Source organism: Eptatretus burgeri, chromosome 11 (assembly GCF_056783735.1).
Source record: "Eptatretus burgeri isolate ZD-2024b chromosome 11, Ebu_testis_v1, whole genome shotgun sequence".
Taxonomy (NCBI): domain Eukaryota; kingdom Metazoa; phylum Chordata; class Myxini; order Myxiniformes; family Myxinidae; genus Eptatretus; species Eptatretus burgeri.
The window spans coordinates 88,678,415-88,698,027 of record NC_140971.1 but is presented as its reverse complement, the minus strand read 5'-3'; the positions used below and the strand labels follow the sequence as shown (position 1 = coordinate 88,698,027).

General features: G+C 42.7%; 1 protein-coding gene across 6 annotated transcripts in view; it reads right to left on the bottom strand.

Moving 5' to 3' along the window:
- The window catches only part of TCF12 (transcription factor 12), a 359,298-nt gene that overhangs the window by 141,697 nt on the left and 197,988 nt on the right, over window positions 1-19,613 (bottom strand). For all 6 annotated transcript variants that reach the window (XM_085847283.1, XM_085847284.1, XM_085847281.1 and 3 more), the window contains one exon: window positions 9,665-9,726. In XM_085847283.1, the coding sequence (XP_085703409.1) occupies window positions 9,665-9,726 (62 nt within the window). The remainder of the gene's footprint in view (window positions 1-9,664; window positions 9,727-19,613) is intronic.

Sequence of the window (19,613 nt, the reverse complement as noted above, 5' to 3'; positions counted from 1 at the left end):
GTGTGTGTGTGTGTGTGTGTGTGTGTGTGTGTGTGTGTGTGTGTGTGTGTGTGCGTGCATATGTATATATGTGTATGTATGTATATCTATATCTATACATACACACACACACCATATATGATCATGAAGGGATTGTATGCAAGGTTGTATTTTGAGAAAGAAAGAAAGAAAGAAAGACAGAAAGAAAGCCAGCAGAGACATCATGATTAGAGTAATGTAAATAGAGTCAGAAGCAGTGAAAAGATTCACATGTTGAAGGGTGAGATAGAGACAGCAAGGTGGGCATAATCATAAATAGTGCAAAGGAAATAAAAGCTTGGTAACTTTCAATGTGACCAAACAAGGACTGAAACTAAAGCAAAGCCTTTTAATTATATATATATATATATATATATATATATATATATATATATATATATATATATATATATATATATATATATATGAAGCTTCGTGGGGAATCACGTCAGAGTATTAAGCTTCGGCTGTAAGAGCACAGCACATATTGGGTGTTTGATGTTTAAATGCATCTTGAGGTGCTTATGAAGGCCTCTATTGAAACACGGTGGAAACTTTTTTTTTTTTTTGCACGCCTTCAGATGTGGTTGTAATAATTTACCGCATTCACAAGAAAAGCTCATGCCTTTCCAACAGTAATTTCCAACGGTAAATAAAGAAAGCAGTTTTTAAAGAACATATTATAAGTTTGCAAAATGGGTAAAAAAAATAGAGATGGTGGCCAGGGCTGTAATGACCAGCAGCAGTGGAAACCATTGGGTTTGTCAACTTGTTAAAATAAATCAGAATGTCACAAAAACATGTTTAAATAAATATATTTGTAGGAAGATAATATAAAAGTCGTTGGGTGCAGAAGTTGGCCGACGGTAAGTTTGTTTGAAACTCCACTGGGGAATAAATATGTCAGAAGCCACCTGTTGGTGGAACGGACAGCTGTGACAGGAAACGATGAACCAACATAATTTCAATCAAAAATCAGTATCGAGGTCCAAATTCCTTTACAAATCAGCCGCTGGAGCACCTCTGTACCAACTAAAATTTAGCTACACACTCCATTGTCAACTTCAATTTAACTACATACCCAATTGCCAATGGGAATTATGTTACATGTCTCCTTTTAACAACTCGGATTCCACTACACACCTTACCAACCAGTATTTAGCTACAGGACTCCTCAGCAACTGGCACTCGGTAGAGCGCATACTTCCACCAAGCTGAGCAGTTTCCCGTTTTGTATCCCACTGATAGGCCGGATCTGCATCCGAACCTTAACCAGTGTTTAATCTGCTTATTCTTGTCACCTTTCCCAACTCATCCACAAAGTTTTGCCATCGTCCATCAACAACTTTTTGAACTGTCGTGCTATATCTCGTTTTTGGCCCTATCTCTCAATGGTGAAAAATTACTTTTAAAAATTCTTATATCCGGATCTGGATCTTCACCAAAATTGAATCAATTTGTTCTCGTCACAAACCCAACCTATCCACCAAGTTTCGTCCGAATCTGACCGTAACTTTTTGAGCTATCGTGTTGTATAACGTACTCGCGAGGTACCCATGTTACGGACGAGTGGGAGCCCAAAATCTCAACAATAAAAGAATGTTTTGAGAAATTTTGTTAAAACTCCCACCGACTTTAGGACACGTGCAGGGACACCCAAACCAGCGAATGTTTCCACATGCGGTAAATGGTGAAACTGCAAATGCCAAACCCATGAATGAGTTTGCATGCGGAGAGGGAGCAGCTTTGTACGGGTGTAAACTCAAAATCATAATTGGATTGAGAAATTTATGAAACCTCCCACCCACCTCAGGACACCTGCTGGGACCCCAAAACGTTCCACAGAAAGTTTGGCAGGGTGAGACCCAAAACTGAGGTTGTAGTTTGGGGACAGACAGACAGACAGACAGACGGTGACAGTCCTCCTTTATTGTATAGATTTGGCCTTATCTCATAAGTGAAGATTCACTTAAAAAAATTCTCGTATCTGGATCCGGATTCAGATCTTCACCAAAATCGAATCAATTTGTTCTCGTCACACACCTAACCTGTCCACCAAGTTTTGTCCGAATCCGTCCATAACTTTTTGAGATATCCTACTCACAGACAGGAGTGAAAATATAACCTCTGTCCAACCTTCGGTGGTGGAGGTGACGACACCCCTTCCTTACCCACTCGTACAAACCCACATTTTACCACACACTCCTTTACCAAAGTACAAGCTGGCTCAGCATATAACTGCACTTCTCACCAAACCACAAATCAAAAAGCTCAAGTGTTCAAACCACTGGTCCTTCTTCATCCATTTTCCATTGACTTTCCTTCAGAGCGTAATCCATCCATTGGGACCATACTCTGTGCAGAGCGTTGGTGCTGCCTAAGCAGTCTCCTGGGCTATTGGGCACAACCCGAGATGGGTCACCACTCCGACGCAGGACACCAGCAAGCTGGAACTAATTTTTGCCGACCTCATCAGGATGACAGGCTGAGTCAACCCCACCTGGTATTAATTCAACAGCCTTGTGGGATTTGAACTCAGGACCCTAGGATCCCAAGTCCACCACTCTAGCCGTTAAGCCAACACCAGGCGTAGAGGGCAATGTCACATATGAAGGGAGTAAATAAACAGTAGTCATGGCGGTGATGGAAAACTTTCAAAGATAAGTGTTCTCAAATGTTGAATTCCTTGCTCAATGACGCCATTGTTGTCCGAGTGCGCCAGTAGCACACACGAGCACACAGTTGGTAGAGAAAAACGGACAACATTGTGGGAATCAGCATCGATGGCCAAGGGTTCAACTTTGACCTTATTTGGATGTTCGCAGGCTTAGCAAAATGTCGATTTCTAAACTTCGCAGGAGCATGGTCATTTTTTAAAAATTGAACTAGTCGATCATCTTTTTATCAAGACCAAATGTTATATGAATTTAAAACTGCCGCTCTCATCAACAGGGGGGGTGTCTGTCTAAAATGATTCGTGCAAACAATCCCATGGATGGTATATTTCAAAAGTGAAGTAGGCTTTTAAGCATCAACAATGGCAAAATAAACCCAACCAGTCGATCAAATTGGATAAGTTAAGTATTGTAACGTGATGTGCTTGTTGAATTGATGGTTGCAGGTTTTCTTTTATTTGCTTTACTTGGAAAAAAGCCCGTCAAAAATAAATAAATAAATAAAAATACACAAGCATTTAAATCACATTATTCAACAGGCTAAACATAACATGAGTACCTGGTGTAATGATGACCTGGGATCTTTCTACGACTGGAAGGATTTATTGGCAAAAGCCTTCTTTACTTCAAAGTGTCTAAAAACCACGCGTAATGAGCTCGCGGGCCAACCATAGGTATATCAATGCGTCAGAACACGTCGAGCCGCCAGAGCAGGTGCTGAACCACGGTGGATGGGATGCCGAGCAGGTTTGCGATAACGTTAATACGTCTCTGTGAAAGTCGTGCCTCCGGGCAAGGCATCTTAAGCCCTCTCCATCCCTCCCACTCCTTCCCTTGTCCACTGCACTACCGCCTTCTCCAACGTTTGAAATACATGAACACGCAGCGGGCACGCTGGGGCAAAGACCTTGCGTGTTCCACTCCCCCCGCCCATTATAATCTGCCCACACAATCAATAACTCCACGCGTTCTGCTCGAGGAGTCCCTTTCAGGAGTGACACTCCTGAGATCAAAGGAAAGACAATGAGCATGTCCTATTGACGCAGAAATGATAATTTGCTCCTGAAAGCAATCATAAGGACTAAGGAAATACTTTCGATGAATTTAAGCACTTTGTTCGTACGAGTCAAAAATGACTCCGTGGAATGACCTAGACAGACAAATCTTTGTTTTCATTGTTGTTTGGTCATACATCTTGGCAGGTTATGCTGTACACAAACGCATAATTATTCGTTCAAACTCATTCTGTGCTCAAAAATTTAGTACAAATTGTACTTCATTTAGGACAAATTGCAAGGTCATTTTTTTTTGGTGCCTCGGCCTCTTGGTAGCGAAGGTTTTCTCAGTAAATTGTTCAGCTCGCAGTGATGAACATTCGGGTTTCAAGTGGTGCACGACTCAGAAATCCACTCGGGTCACAAGGCATACGGACCGCTCTGTACATTGTTTGTAAATGTAATGCTCAAAAATAATCCGAAATGACAGTTTGTGTGTCTTGTATAAGTTTGAGACTGTAAAATGCTTCATCAGTTGTACAATCAGCATGCATTTTATCGCTAATTGATCATTGTGATTGACCGTCACCCGTAAAAATAAAACACATCCTTGCTTGACTGAAGTGCGTCTCACCGAGCTCGCCGTCTGTGATTATAATAATCACGTGCCATTGTAGTGGCACATGCAAGTGCATTATGTGACACTGCAGTAACACTAATAATAATGTACTTTGGTCCAAATTTGGAGGGGCCAGCAACAACTCACTTAATCAAATAAAATGATCATCAAATAAAACATCAAGTTATGTCATTTGCATTTTGATCATCACAAACTTGTTCACAACTCTCTGTCCATTTGATTTTGCCGCATTGTCCTACTTATTTGTAAGCCTTAAACGAATCCCATCCAATATCCTCGCTATAATTCATGGATCGGTGTTTGTGTGTGTGTGTGTGTGTGTGTGTGTGTGTGTGTGTGTGTGTGTGTGTGTGTGTGTGTGTGTGTGTGTCGCGCTACTCCTCCTACAGATCTGGGACGACAACATCCAGACTTGCTACATAGGATCAGTATGACCCCAATTTATGTATCGGGGTGTTTTCATCTTTGCCTGTGATCTGGGGGAGGGGGAGGGGGATGGGGAGGTGGGAGAATGCAAATTCTCTATGTAAATGTATATCGTGTCGCGCCCTCTCCAGGTGGGGGAGGGTATTACAAGTCTCCACCATTTACAGGCCAGTGAGGTGTTTTGAATTATTAGCAGGAAGTATGTTTTTGCTTCATGCACATAACCCGGGTTCATTTTTTTGCCACTACAGAGCTGTGAGTTGCCTATATACCGTCAAAGGAAAGGAATGCATCAGAAGAACGTGTTGCATGCTTGGAACAAGATTACAAATAGGGCGGGTACTCTGCTTGCACATCTCATATATATATATATATATATATATATATATATATATATATATATATATATATATATATATATATATATATATATATATATATATATATATATATATATATATATAAGAAAGTTTGTTTATGGATATGTTTGTTTGTTTGTTCATTTATTAATTCTGTTCCTGCAGGAACGAGTGCAACCACACTTTGCATGGCCTATTCTTTCATCCAGAGGAGGGTCGAGGGTTATGTTTGGATGAAAAAAACTTGAAAACGGAAAACAAAAATTTAAATCAAATAATTGGCTTTCAGGCCTCGATCGGGTCTTGTGCTTATAATAAATACATTGCCTGCATTTTTTCCCCTCGGGATAAATCGAGTCACATGTTTTGTGATGATAGTATGTTGAGGTTGTACGCATGTTGTGATTTGTTGTTAACACGACAAATATAATTATTATAATGTTTGCATGTGCGCCTGGTATTAAAAAGATTGCTTTGCACAGGTTCATTATAACACCTCCGAGTTCAGGCCTCGAGTGAGTATGCTACTTACACTGCCTGGGATTTTCCTGGGAGCGATCGAGTCATATGTTTTGTGCAGATCATGCGTTGAGGTTATATATATCGTGATTTTTTTGTCAACAACACACATTTAATTATAACTAGATGACTCCTGAACTCGTCGGGTTCCCGTTATGACAGCGGTTGATAAAAAAAATCATTTCAAGAAAAAAAAAAGATAGCTCCAGCGAACTATACCGCTGAGGTTGTTTGCATTGATCAAATTCTCCCGAAGAGTACTTGACTGAATCGGGAATTGATTTTTAAATAATTTTTTTCGTTGCCCGATTTTAACGAAACTTGATACTGCACACCGCAGGAAAATGGTGAGTAAAGTGGGCCAAAAATGTTTGTGCTATCGTGTACCGTTTTGGCTGTATTTCGGGAACATACATACATACATATAAAGTCAACTCCCGCTTTATCGCGGTTCACCTATCGCTCCCCCGGTTCATCGCGGGTTTTCACTTGGAACGTAACTAATTTTTTCTGCGGATTCCCCCGGTACATCGCGGTAATAATATATAAAATATAAATTATTTAAGCAATAAATTATAACGCGTGGTGCTCGACCAGTCACACAACGCATGAGACAAAGTTTCGCTTGTGAACTTCGAATATTTTCTACGTTTTTTCTCCAAGCCCCACGATGCTGCCCAAACGCCCTGCACCTTCTAAGGCTTCTGGCAAGGAACTGAAGCGCCAGAGGAAGGTCCTGGGACGCTTCAGGAGAGGGTTAAAGGTGCTCGATATATGTTTCGGGAAGGAAAAAGGTTTGCCGCCGTTGGACGAACACTGCTCGTACCCAGCACCTCAAAACCGACCAGACCAGACGAGTCGATCTCCAGCACCTCAACCTCAATCACTGCCAAACCAACCAGACCAGACGAGTCGATCTCAGGCACCTCAAACCCGATCACTCCCAAACTGACCAGACCAGACGAGTCGATTTTTTGGGGAGGCGTCCATTCATCGCGGATTTTCACTTAGCGCGGGGAGGTTTGGAACGTAACCCCCGTGAGAAACGGGGGATCACTGTATACAAGATGAGAGTTTTAGTAATATATGGATAGATAGATAGTGTTTGCATGTGCACCTGTTATTAAAAAGATTGCTTTACACAGGTTTATTATAACACTTCCGTGTTCAGGCCTCAAGTGAAAATGTATTAAATTTCCCTGGGCAATACTCGGTACTTCTGCTCAATATTATATATATATATATATATATATATATATATATATATATATATATATATATATATATATATATATATATATATATATATATATATACATACAGTAAGTATGTCTACTTTAGAGATAGAGATCAAGTAGGATTTTGATCAGGAACTGTTGTATTGTGTTTCAGGTTCAATAAAATGCCGTGAGAAAGCTCTTCTGTACGACCTGACCAATGCATGAAAGTCATTATCTATCAAAACTGTATCCTCTATTTGCCAGACAAATGTAAAATGAGCGACACTGAAAACCTCGTAATGAATGAGAGAATATGCGTTCCACTGTGTGGCGAGAAAGCCCTTGGAATTGTGAAGAATGCTGTCTGTGTTAAGAAAAGTAAAAGAAGAATGTAAACCTAAAATAAATCGATGCTTCTGGACTCTATTGAGCATGATTCAGCACCAATTCTGAAGCATCCAGAGGAAATGGACCCCGACTGATGCTTGTAAAGAAAAACTGCTCAAATGACCATTATCAGGATCACCTAACACATTCCATTCATCTCAAGTGCTTTTTCACTTTTACAGTTTCTCGACAAAGAGTTTCTGCCTGTCTATCTGAGGATGAGGGGAAGAGGTAGAGGGTGGCATGGTGAGATCGAAGAATACTTCGATATCGGGAGACACCTGAAATTATAAAGAGAAACCCAGGTAATTACTGACATTCGAAGACGTTTGAACTGAAGACACTGGTTACACTATCAATGCCTGATGAAGGGATGTTATCAGTACAATGTCCAAAAAGGAGGAAGCTGAGTCTGCCATCTGTCTGTTTTGTAATCCTTCTCCGCTTCCCAATCATCAATTTGACTTTATATCAGCTTTCGAACAACTAACACAGACATCAAGGTAGTAAAGTTTTTAAAAAACCCGAATGTAAACAGATTATTGTATCTCCCATACACTTCCACCTTGGACTGTGACTCCACTGTGAGTGGCCGAAATTAAATATCCATGATCTGGAACAGAGCCCAAAGCCCGGGATATGAGCTTGAGGGTTGTCTCCCGCAGGCAGGCCTGCAGTAGCACGTATGGGGTGCTGGGTTTCCTTGGTAACACACAAAGGGTTTTGCGTATTGCATTCATATGGCCCACACAAGTTGTCCTGAGGTCCACCCATCAGCAGATTAGCACTCAATATCTGGATGTGACAGCCGGCTTCAACCAAAATGTAAAATAGTCCAACTGATACGGTTTAATACAAGGATTCAAATTTGTCCATCACGTGGATATAGAGAACGCATTCAACAAAGCAATCATAATTTGCAAATAATTTAATTGTCATACTTTTAAAGAAGACATAGGTTCATCAGCTGCTAGAACTTCCTATCCGCATGTTCCTCATGGCTGGACCTTCAAAAGCAAATTTTCTTTGAAATTGAGGAGTGTCTCACACAGCAAATTCATTCCCCCTGCACCTGGGAAGTTAAACACCTGCATGGAACCTGACAGCTACATCAATTACCAATGTACACGATGCTTCTCCAAATGCATTTAATGGGGCTTAACTGTCTCCCACCCTGGGCGCAAAGCACATCACGCTAATAAGAACTTCCTAAATTAAGCCGCTCTCCCGCAGCCCCGAGAGGCGCTGCAAGGTTTACGGTTCTGTGTCCAAGCTACGTGCTCGACATAACGAAATGGGAAACTGGCCGGCACTGGACAGGCATTCGCTCACGTTAGTTAATCCTGTCCAGTTGCCAATATGTGCTGCAAACACACGTCAAATGTGAAGTGAGTTTATTAGGCGAGTTTGGGAATCTAATAATCACAAGGAAACTAATCGCGATTATGTGGATAATCGTATAATCCCGGCATATGTCGAAAACAAGTTCAAACCTAGACTCGGTGAAATTGTTTGTGACATACTCTTGGTTGGATTTAGTGAATAATGTTCAGTCTTCAAAGGTTGTACCGTTACACTTGAGGGAAAACAATCAAAGGGGACAGTAAAAGAAGGGAATCAGTAAGAAAATTTAAAGACAAGCAATTGATTATGCCAGAGCTTAGTAAGATATGAAAGGTCCTATTGGCCCATCAAAGTATTAAATCTTTGGTGGGATCAATGCCTTGGTAAAGTATGAAATGGGACAGAAATGCTGCCTGCATAACTGGATCAAAATTATGTCTATGGATATGGTTAAGAGTGAGATCGTTTATAGTGAGGTCTATAGTTCAAGCTCAATATCAATGTTGCTGTTAATTATCAAGCCCAGGCATATATGTACAATGTAACAGGTGCACTGAGATACACCCGATGCATTCGGACCCTGGTTAGATCATTAGAAATCCTGAATTGAAGAAAGTACATTTCAAGCCTACAGTCCGACATTCGAGTTCCTTCAACCAAACACAAGTTTTATATCTGCCATTACTTGCACCTTACTGTCACAACCTTCACCTGCACAATAAACATTAACAGTTAATACAACCACTAGAGAGGGGTTTAGATGGTCGGTAAACATCGATTTTATTACCACCAGTAATATATTACCAGTGGAAATGATTGCACACCTGACAACAATATATTATTTTTGTCAAAACGTGTGTTCAGGTTCCAAAGTTCTTCATTTTATCCAACAATCCAGAACCGTGATCACACGACGGGCAGCAAAACACAGAGGCAAAAAGCACAGTTTGGGGGAGGGTGGTTGGGTGTCACACTGGAAACATGAAGCAAGTTGAACTCTCCAGTGTTGAGGTGAAGGATCAGGGCTCAGGGATCATGGATAAGATGTGGAGTTTCAGGCGGCAGCTGCGGGAGGTCTTACCTGACAGCTGGCGATGCCGCCATCTCGACCATACGAGTAGGTGACCCGGTCTGAAGCTTTGTCTAAAAAAAAAAAAGTGGAAAGAGCACAATGGTATTGGGGATTAGAACAGAGACCATTTTCAAATGTAATCTGCAAAAAGACCTGCACAGGTCCAGTAAAACAACAAAGATTACTGGGAACGAAACCCGTCAGACAATCCATGGACGAGAGGACCATCACCAAAACAGAATCCATAACAAGGTCACTGATCACCAATGTTCGTTTTTGGGATGAAGACAAATAAACGCAGTAAAAAGTCAAACATAAGGATAGCAAAAAAAAAAACAAGGAAAGTTTTTTTGGAAAAATCAAAAAAAGGGGTGGGGTGGTGGTGGTGGTGGAGGATGGGTTCACTATGTATCCTATATGAGAGAGATGTTTGTCTGTGTGTGTGTTGCCAGTTTTCCCAGAGATGGCCAAACATATCTTCATCAAACTTTCAGAGGTTCATCAGCGAGTGCTGGCGAGTGTTTTAAATTAAAAAAAAAGAAATAAAAGTTTCGTCTTTTAATGCAGACGCCGTTGTAGCTATGTGGAAGGTAATAAATGCCCACATTCGCTGTGAGACACTCTCCTTATATATAATAAACGCACGATATTAAATACACCCTGACCCCATTCCCCAATGGGTGTAGGGATGTGTTTTAGAACAGCAACGGGAAACCAACACGAACAGCAACCAACACGATTAGAACAGCAACGGGCAATGTCGGGTACTCCTGCTAGTTCACTTTAATACTATATGACCGTAAGTATTGGGTTTTAAAGTTGTGCAGCAGGCATTGAAACTCGGTTGTCATCAAGAAACTATGAGATAAAGAACTGACTTTCAGTGTGGAAAGGTTATTGAGCGTCAGATCAGGGATGTGAGTTATTTGCAAAACTTCTATCACAATCGGCCTTCCCAAGTCAGCGATGAGTCACATCCTTCAGAAAAAGGAAGGCAACGGGTTATAGCAATTCTGAAAATAGGAGAGGCTGAATAAAATTGATATATCCAACCAGAATGATCAAAATTGTGATGGTAAAGAGTCAGCACTTGTCCAACTCTAAATCGACAATTCAAAAAGTCAAGGAATGAACTGCAACGGAGGACTGCAGACTCACGATTCAACATAAACTACACGGTCAAGGTGGTCCTGAAAGGGCTGTTACTCGGAAGCAAGCCACGGATCAAGAACCTGAATGTGAAGCATGCACTAAAGTAGTCCCAGAAATACCAAAGGTGGTGGATTGAACGGTGGAACTACGTCGTGTAAAGTGATGAATCATCATCATATAAAATACACATAGTCTGCACGTGATGCACGGGTCAGGATTTGGCATCAACTCGGCAAACACGACAGATATGACTGTGTTGTCCCAGTGGTGACATGTCGTGGAGGAATCATAACGGTCTTTTTGATGATATTGAAAGGGTCCTTTGGTTGTCCTGAGGGGAATGATGAATGGTCACTCATATTGTGCACATATTTTATGCAATGTTGGGTCCCATCTCTCGATGCACAATGGCGCTGAGCATCCTTTCTATATCAGCATGAACACGAGCAATGGACAACCTACATCCTGAAATTAAAACCAATTGAACCACTTGGAACACTTGTCTGAGAGCAAGAGACTACAGATCCCAAACCACCAATCAACTCTCCTTTTCTCCAAATGAGAAATGGCATGTAATGCATCATATAAAATAAATAAATAAATCAATGAAATAATCAGAGCGATGGGGCTTGAGCTGTGCTTACTGAAAAAGGTGGGCGAACCAATACTGTACTAAAAAATCAAATAAATGGTTGTGAATTAATAAACCCGAAAGTTTCCATTTTGCTTCAAAAGTCGTATTTAGCGAGTAATCTCATAAATATTTAAGTTTAATTTAAGTGTTTGCTTGTGTGTTTGTATGTTATTCTTTCACGGCTGAACCGTAGCACCAAGAGGCCCCAAATTTTTGGGTGTAGGTACTTCAGAATCTAGGCAAGGTTTAAAGCCACCAAGCGTTGGCCTTGACGTCCGTTTTGAGGCCACCAAAGGCCTCTATATAGTGCATATTGGGATGTGGGGTCAGGTAGTGCTGCCGCTGGCCCGCAGGCAAAAAGGTAAACAAAAAGGCGAATAACTCCATCGTTTTTCAATGTCCAACACGTATCGAAACCCCACTGGTAAAAGCTCACCTCGCCAAGCAGCGCTGGGTACCCCCTCCAGTAACATGCACTCCCCATGGATACCACATGGAGGGAGGAAATAATAAATTGAGGAATTCCACTTTTTCTTACTCAACAACTTCTTTATACTTGGGAAGACAGACATTCACATCAGCGAAATTTCTACCCAATAAATATTGTACTGTGTGCAAGTGAGGGTGTATTCTGAGAAACCAAAAAGAAAAGAAACAAAACTCAGAGTTCGTACCAGCAGCAACTCCTGGGTTTCAAGGGAGCCGGCATTTGTAGTATTTGAGAGGTGGAGGCGGGAGGAGGGAGAAGGGGTCAAGGATCAAGGACACCCTTCCTCGACATGCTATCGCATTATTATTGGCCACCTGCCTCTCCCGACCACAAAACAAGGTATGCATTTCAGGTTCCTGAGGACATTCCTTCCCTCCCTTTTCTCTTTTCCCACCTTGCCTTTCTCAGTGATTGGAAAGTTGACATTAAATTACTATTTAACACTGCTCCCCTCGATTTTGTCTACCTGTCCTCTTCGCCATATTGTCGGTTTGTTAGCCTTTCACCCGATGTCATTTAAGCTCTTCCATAAGCCTCAATACCTGAAAACAACAGTAGCAACAACAAAACAAAAAACATTTCCCATTATATAAATGAAATTTAAATTACAAGTTCCCTTTCAAGGAACTTTTACACAGGAGCAAGCCATTGGGCCCATCAAAGCCTGCACTATTATTACCAACTTATGGTTGTTTGACCATGCTCTATCCTTTTAAATGCCAAATGTTTAGGAAGGAAGCAGCATGTACCACCTTCAAAGTCTTTGGTATGAGTTAGCCAAGGCATGAATCACTGAACTCCCAGACTCACAACAGACATTCTAACCATTTCACCAGTGAAGCTGGTAAAGGAAGCAGCACATAACACTTTTAAATCTTTGGTGTGGCTCAGCTTGGGTTCAAACCGGCAACATCCTAAACTCAGAGCAGACACTCTAACCATTCCGTTACCACGTCTGGTAAACATAATACCACTACTTAAACTCCATTTTCCATGGCACAAGTGCAAGCAAAGGCCTACTCTTATGAAATATACAAGAAGCATGCAAAGATATATCCCCTCTCATCTTCAGTTGTCATATCCTTCCTCCCGCCCTTGGTTCACTGAAGCTTGTGGCGAGGCAGTTGTCCTGATACAACTTGCCTTTGCCTCATGGAAGGCAAATCCAACTGAGGGCAATCTCAGTTCCTTCCACAAAACTAGCAACAAGTGTGTCTACCTTTAGGAGAGCCAGGAAACAACAGCTTTCTAATCCCAAGTCTGAATTCTCAAACCTGTCTCCCTCCTCCAAATCCTGGTGGCATGTGGTTAAGTGTTTCTGGTGTATGTTCCCCCTCCATCCCCTCCTTTACCTCAAATTGCCGCACAGCTGACACTGCACGCAAAAAGGCTGAATGCCTAAACTATGTTTGGTTCTCAATCTTGTGTCCAAAATCCATTGCTTTATGCAGCCAACTTAACCAGTCACACCCAACTGTTCCTGGACTCTGTGTCCATTTCTCCTGAGAAGGTGGAGAGCTTGCTGTCAAACCTCGACTCCGATTCTGCAACCGGTCCAGACGGCATCAGCCCACATGTTCTAAAAACCTACTCCTCTGCTCCAGCTCACCCTCTCTCTGTTCTATTCACCCTTTCATTGGCTCAAGATCATCTGCCATCTGCTTGGAAATCAACAAACATTACTGCCCTGCATAAAAAGGTGCAAAAACAGATCGCTGCAACTACAGACCAATCAGCCTTCTCCGAATCATCAGCAAGGTTATGGAATCCATCATCACTTCAGACATCAAATCCTTCCTCTTCTCCAATGGCTTGACTTCCGCTTATCAATTTGGATTCAGACCAGGTCACTTTACCCTGGATATGCTGCTTCTGCTCTCCCAGCAATGGATGGAGGTACTCAATCCCAGACAGGAAATCCGAGCCATATCCCTGGACATATCACGTGCTTTTGACACGGTCTGGCACCCTGCCCTGCTCACCAAACTCTCTTCCTATGGTATCCAAGGCCATCTCCACTCATGGCTCGCAGACTTCCTCTCCTGTCGCAGCCAACTTGTGGCCCAAAATGGAGTTCTTTCATCCCCTCTTCCTCTTCAGGCTGGAGTTCCTCAAGGCAGCGTTCTCGGCCTTGTTCTTTTTCTGGTTTTCATCAATGATCTCTCCGACTCTCTGGAAAATCCTCCATATATCTTTGCTGATGACTCCACCCTCTGCCGTACCATCGGTAATCCCTCAGACCAGCAAGCAGCAGCTTCTTCGCTCACTGCAGATCTGGATAAAATCACAAGCTGGTAAAACACTCGGAATATGTCTTTCAATCTGGACAAATCTCACACTCTCACGATGTCTCTCCGAAAGAGCCGTCTGGAAAACTCCCCATCTACAGGGTGGGGGCATTTATATCTGACACATTTGCAATCTTTCTCGCCGGAAGCAGTCTTGGCATAACTAATTATTGTTTTCTTTGTTTTAGAGATAATACTTGAAAGTTTTTAATGATGGACCATTTCAAATGCAATGAGCATTTTTTTAAATTCTTTTTAAAATGTAATGAGAATGCCATTTTCACAAACTAGGTCATCATGACAGATGAGGCACACATTGATTTGGCAGATTTAACTCCACCAGATTTCTTCCTATGGGGATTTCTGAAGGGCAAAGTTTATCAGGAACATCCAACATCGATCGATGAATTGAAGGCAAACATCACTGCAACCATTTGCTCTATTGATTAAGAGACATTGCTTGCGGTATTGAACAATATGATGATCCGCTGTCATGAATGCACAAATTCGAAAGGGGCCCATTGTCTGATGTAATTTTTAAGAAATAAAGAATCAAAATTGATTTTAAAAACTCGAAAAACCTATGTTGTATAGAAATTTTATTTCATTTGGTTGAGAAACAAAAAAGTTATAAGGATAATAAGACCGTTGGATATAAATGTCCCACCCTGTACTTTCTCAACAATCCTCTTGAAGAAGTCCTTTCATTCAAGTTTCTGGGCTGCACGATTTGCCATGATCTTTCCTGGGAAAGCCACATTTCCAAGCTGGCCTCCAAAGCCAGTCACTGACTGGGCATCCTCCATCATGCAAAGTCCTTGCTCGGCACACCTGAGCTCCTGAACACATACAAAGCTTTCATCCGCAGCCTAATGGAGTACTGCTCTCCCCTCTGGGCTGGTGCTCCCGCCTCTCACCTTTCTTGGCTTCACGCTGTGGAAACCAAGGCATATAGGATCATTGGTGTCTCCTGCGATGAGGCTGAGTCTTTGGATCTCCCACCGCAGGCAGGTCAGTGGTATTTCTGTCTTGTACAGTCTCGTCTCTGGCCTCATCCCCCACCCCCCCCCCCGCTCTGTCTGCGATCTGTGCTCCCATATTTCAGCAGGGCGCTCAAGGTCCACCAGCAACCCTCTTCTGGTAAAACTACCAAAATCAAGAATCACTGATCACCTTCACTTTCATTCCTCTAATCCTCTTTTTTCCGACCTTTGGAATAAACTCTCACACTGTCTTCAATCCCACTCTTCCCTCCAGGTCTTCAAAGCAGCTATTCACCACCATCTCTTGTCTTCCCCCATCCAAAACGGATATTTTCTACCCCCATAATCCACCCCAAACCCATCCATCAATTGGGACCATACTCTGTGTTTAGCACTGGTGCTGCCTAAGCAGTCTCCTGGGCTATTGGGCACAATCCTGGACAGGTCGTCACTCCGACAAAGGATACTCAAATGGCTCAATCATCCCAGCAAGCTGGATCAAAAGGATCACAAGCCCACGAACTTAACCTTTAAACCAACACCAGGGTTTATCCATTCATCAGGAAGGTACGTGCCACAAGGAAGGAATGAACAAACAATACAAATAGTACAATTGACATTCATATTAGAATACTCATATAATTTATGATTCCAGTTTAAATGACCAACTTAAAGAATAGCTGAATAATGAGAGTAATTCGAATCACTCTGACAGATGCGCTTGTTTGTGGATGCACAAGCGCACAAAGTTTGGAATGATTGGTGATAAAACAATTTGAGTCACAAGTCGTTTTCTTTACAAAAGGCCTGGTGTTGGAATGATGGTCGGTCTGGCTGGCTTATGATTTCAGGGTCTTGAGTTCAAGCCCTTGTCTACTCATTAAATTATCACTGGGTGGGTCGACTCAGCCTGCCATCCTTGTGAGGTTGGCAAGATGAGTACCAGTGTGTTGGTACCATGGGGCATTGCATCAGCAGCACAGCTGTGTCCTCAGAAAATGATGCAGCCAAGCAGCCGCAGGCTGCATACGAATAAATAAAATTCTATACAAAGAGGTAGACAAGATTTTTTTACTTGATAGCTGTGGGTGAAGAAAATTCTCTTCCACACGATCCAGGTAACTCCGCTTGCATTTGGATCCAAAAAAAAAAGAGAGAGCCTGCTTATCAGAGTTGAGATGTCCAGGATATTTTCTTGTTCTTTTATTAGCAAAACTTGTGGCATGTGTGATGCAGAAAGGTCTGCAAAAGGATTGCGGATCCAGATGCATGCGTTCTCCATCAAGGGAAAGCACTCACACAATTGTCTCAGCGGTTCAGTGAGGTGTTCCTCCAGCTGTGGTTAAATAATGCAAGGTAAGGAAACTTTTGTCTTGCTGTCCTCCACCACACAGCAAGTACAGAATTCCAGCTTCTACAGTTTGAGAACTGTCACTTATAGAGGGCGAAGCCTCACCGAGACGTGTCACAAGGAAGGTATTCGCACCATTGAGGAAGTTACCTACTCAGAGGGGAAGGTTGCAAGCTACCTGTCCCATGAGTGAGAATTCACTGGTGGATGTAAAATACCCCATGATAGCTTTCAGAAAGCGGAGCCCATCGTGTGCCGTACTCTCAAAGAAATTTCTAAATCCGTTCCGTGGATGAGAGCTGTTTTGGCAGCACATTGTGTTGGAGCAGCAACCTGTTAAACCTGCCTTGAAACGTACACGACTTGCCACGGGTCTCCAGTATCTTGCATGCGCGATGCAATGAATGAATGGGGAAGTGGAAGAATGCTTTCAGCTGTAAACCGCCGCTGTCGTGTAAAATTTTAACTTGGTGAGCAGACGCTTATGATGCTGCATGGTTCTGCAAGAATGGCTATTATTTGGGGATATGAACTCGCAGGTCTACAAAGCAGAATAACTTATTAGGCATACATCTGTAATGTTGGCCGACACAAAAGAAATATTCCTGTCAGGAAATGGAGGCTCAGGGTTTGTGACAACCATGTAATTTTGTTAAGCTCCTTTCCTTTGTTTAATTGTTGAACGAGTTTCCTTGCTTTTGTTCGGGTCCTTCTTTCCTTTGAGACCTGCAAGATGCCAGCAAAATCGCATCGCACATTTCCTCCCATGCTTGCAACGATGCCTGCAAGTTTCTCCGGGCCTCACTCTCATTGGACAACCCACAAACCCTTGTGTTTATTGTTTAATACGTCACGGCTTGCAGCACACCAAGCCAACATACTGTTGCGGGCCTGGGGTCGGTGGCGAGAATGACCACGAGGTGGGGGAGGTTCGTCGTCTCCCACCAGACTCCGCGGAATTGTAGGCCATTGCTTCGGATAATTCCGTGACGCGGTGGGTCGCTTAACCGACCATGGACGCCAATATCTCAACCGTGTAGCGTAGGGTCTATTTGTCTATAACCAATTTACCTCATTAACTACACAATTTTGACTACCGGGGAAACCACGCCCTCGGCACGTCTTGCTCGAACCGAGTCACTCTACCGACCGCCGTAGAGTTCCAACTACATACTACCAACTCAGGTTCGGGTGCAGCCGAGCGGAAACTGCCAAAGCCGTGGCGGCTGGAATGAACGGATTATCGGGGATAAAACCCCGCCTAAACTCAGATCCGAACCATGCTGGACCAATGCAAGAAGGGACGGAAACTAACTGGGAACATTTCTACAATTGTTTATTTACAATAAAATGAAGACACAAAGCAAGACTTAACGCGACTATGCAAGCAAGGAATATTTACAATGATCCAAAACACTTATTCAGTTCTACTTACAAGACGGGCCCACACACACACACACACACACACACACACACACACACACACACACACACACACACACACACACACACACACACACACACACACACACACCCAAAAGAAAATGGACCCAGTGGGTCATTATTCGGTCCTCCCGCCTTGGAGGACAGTTCAGCTGGGGGACCAGAGCCTACCTTCCTGCCTCGTGCGGTCACACCGACTCCAAACCACCACGGTGGGATTCGAACCCACAACCTGAAGTCCATGGCCCACGACTCTGGCTGCTTGGTCACCAGACTTGCCCTCCAATGGACCGCAGACTGTTCGAACCACGACCACCACTGTGAGCCCATCAAAGGACCGCAGACTGCTCAAACCATGACCACCACTGTCGCAGACTGCTCGAACCACGACCACCACTGTCTGCCGTCCTCTCGTCTTTTTCACACCTCTCTTGAGGAGGGAGCGATGTTTCTTCTTTTTGCCACTCGCCTCCCGATTGGACGGTGCGTCGCGGGGGGTGTGTCAAGGCATCTCAGAGGCCCGCCCCCCAAAGAGGCTCCGTAGTGGCTTTCGGTACGCTGGCCTCCCATTGGCTGGGGCGCGCGTGCGATGCTAACCCTTCGCTCATTGGCTGGAGGAAAACGCTCCATGCCCTTCCTTGGGGCGGAGCCTCGATCTGAGGTGACGGAGGCTCTGCCCACGCCTTCAGCCAAAAACACGTGGGCAATGGTGACCGGGTTGAGTGAGGGACGGTGCCGCTGTTGTTTTTGTTGTTGTAGTAGATGTATAAAACCGGACTATAAAATAACTCACAGCGCACACAAGAAATTCCCATTAGACATAGGGGATGGATTTTAACTATACACATACTTATCGAAATAACTGAACTATGGGGACTCTGGCTGTTTGTGCGCAAAAGGTTTCCAAATCCGTAACAATATAGCATGATATTTCAAAAATGTATTGGGCCAGATATGTTATTGTGGATCAGGCATTACAGGGCTTAGGTATGCGCTCCACTGAGTGCCCTTCTAGTTTTCAGATATGTTTTCATTAGAAAACACTTCCAGAAATAGGAAGTCATAATTTATCAAAGCTCACGATAGGATGAATGCCCAATCACTTAATTATCCTAAATATTGCCAATCCTTTTGTATTATCAATTAAATAAGTGTGCAGATTCTATAAAATATGGTCAGATACTTAAATGATAGCATTACAAATCAAATCAACGCAATTAGTGAATTGGAATTTACAAAAAATTGCTTAATTTTGGTTGATAACGGTATTACCAGAGACAAAAATGAAAGTTCTGAAAGTTCTGCATGGAATCAAACAAAAGTTTTGAATAAAATCAAGAAACATATCAAATATTAACAGCAATTCTTATTTGTTCTATTTCAGGTAATGTTTGAAGCATTGTTTTGAAAAAAACATGGAAGTCAATCTCGCTGCAGTTCTAAATATAAAATCTGACCATTTGTCAACATCATATGGACTTTGTATCCTTTGTCAAGTTTCTAAGAAAGAAACATTGTGGTTTCCTTATGAGGAGGGTAAACAGAGTTAGAAGGTGTGCACGGGAAAGGAGAAAATTAAGAGATTGAGCAAATTTCTCGCTTTTCAACAGATTGGAT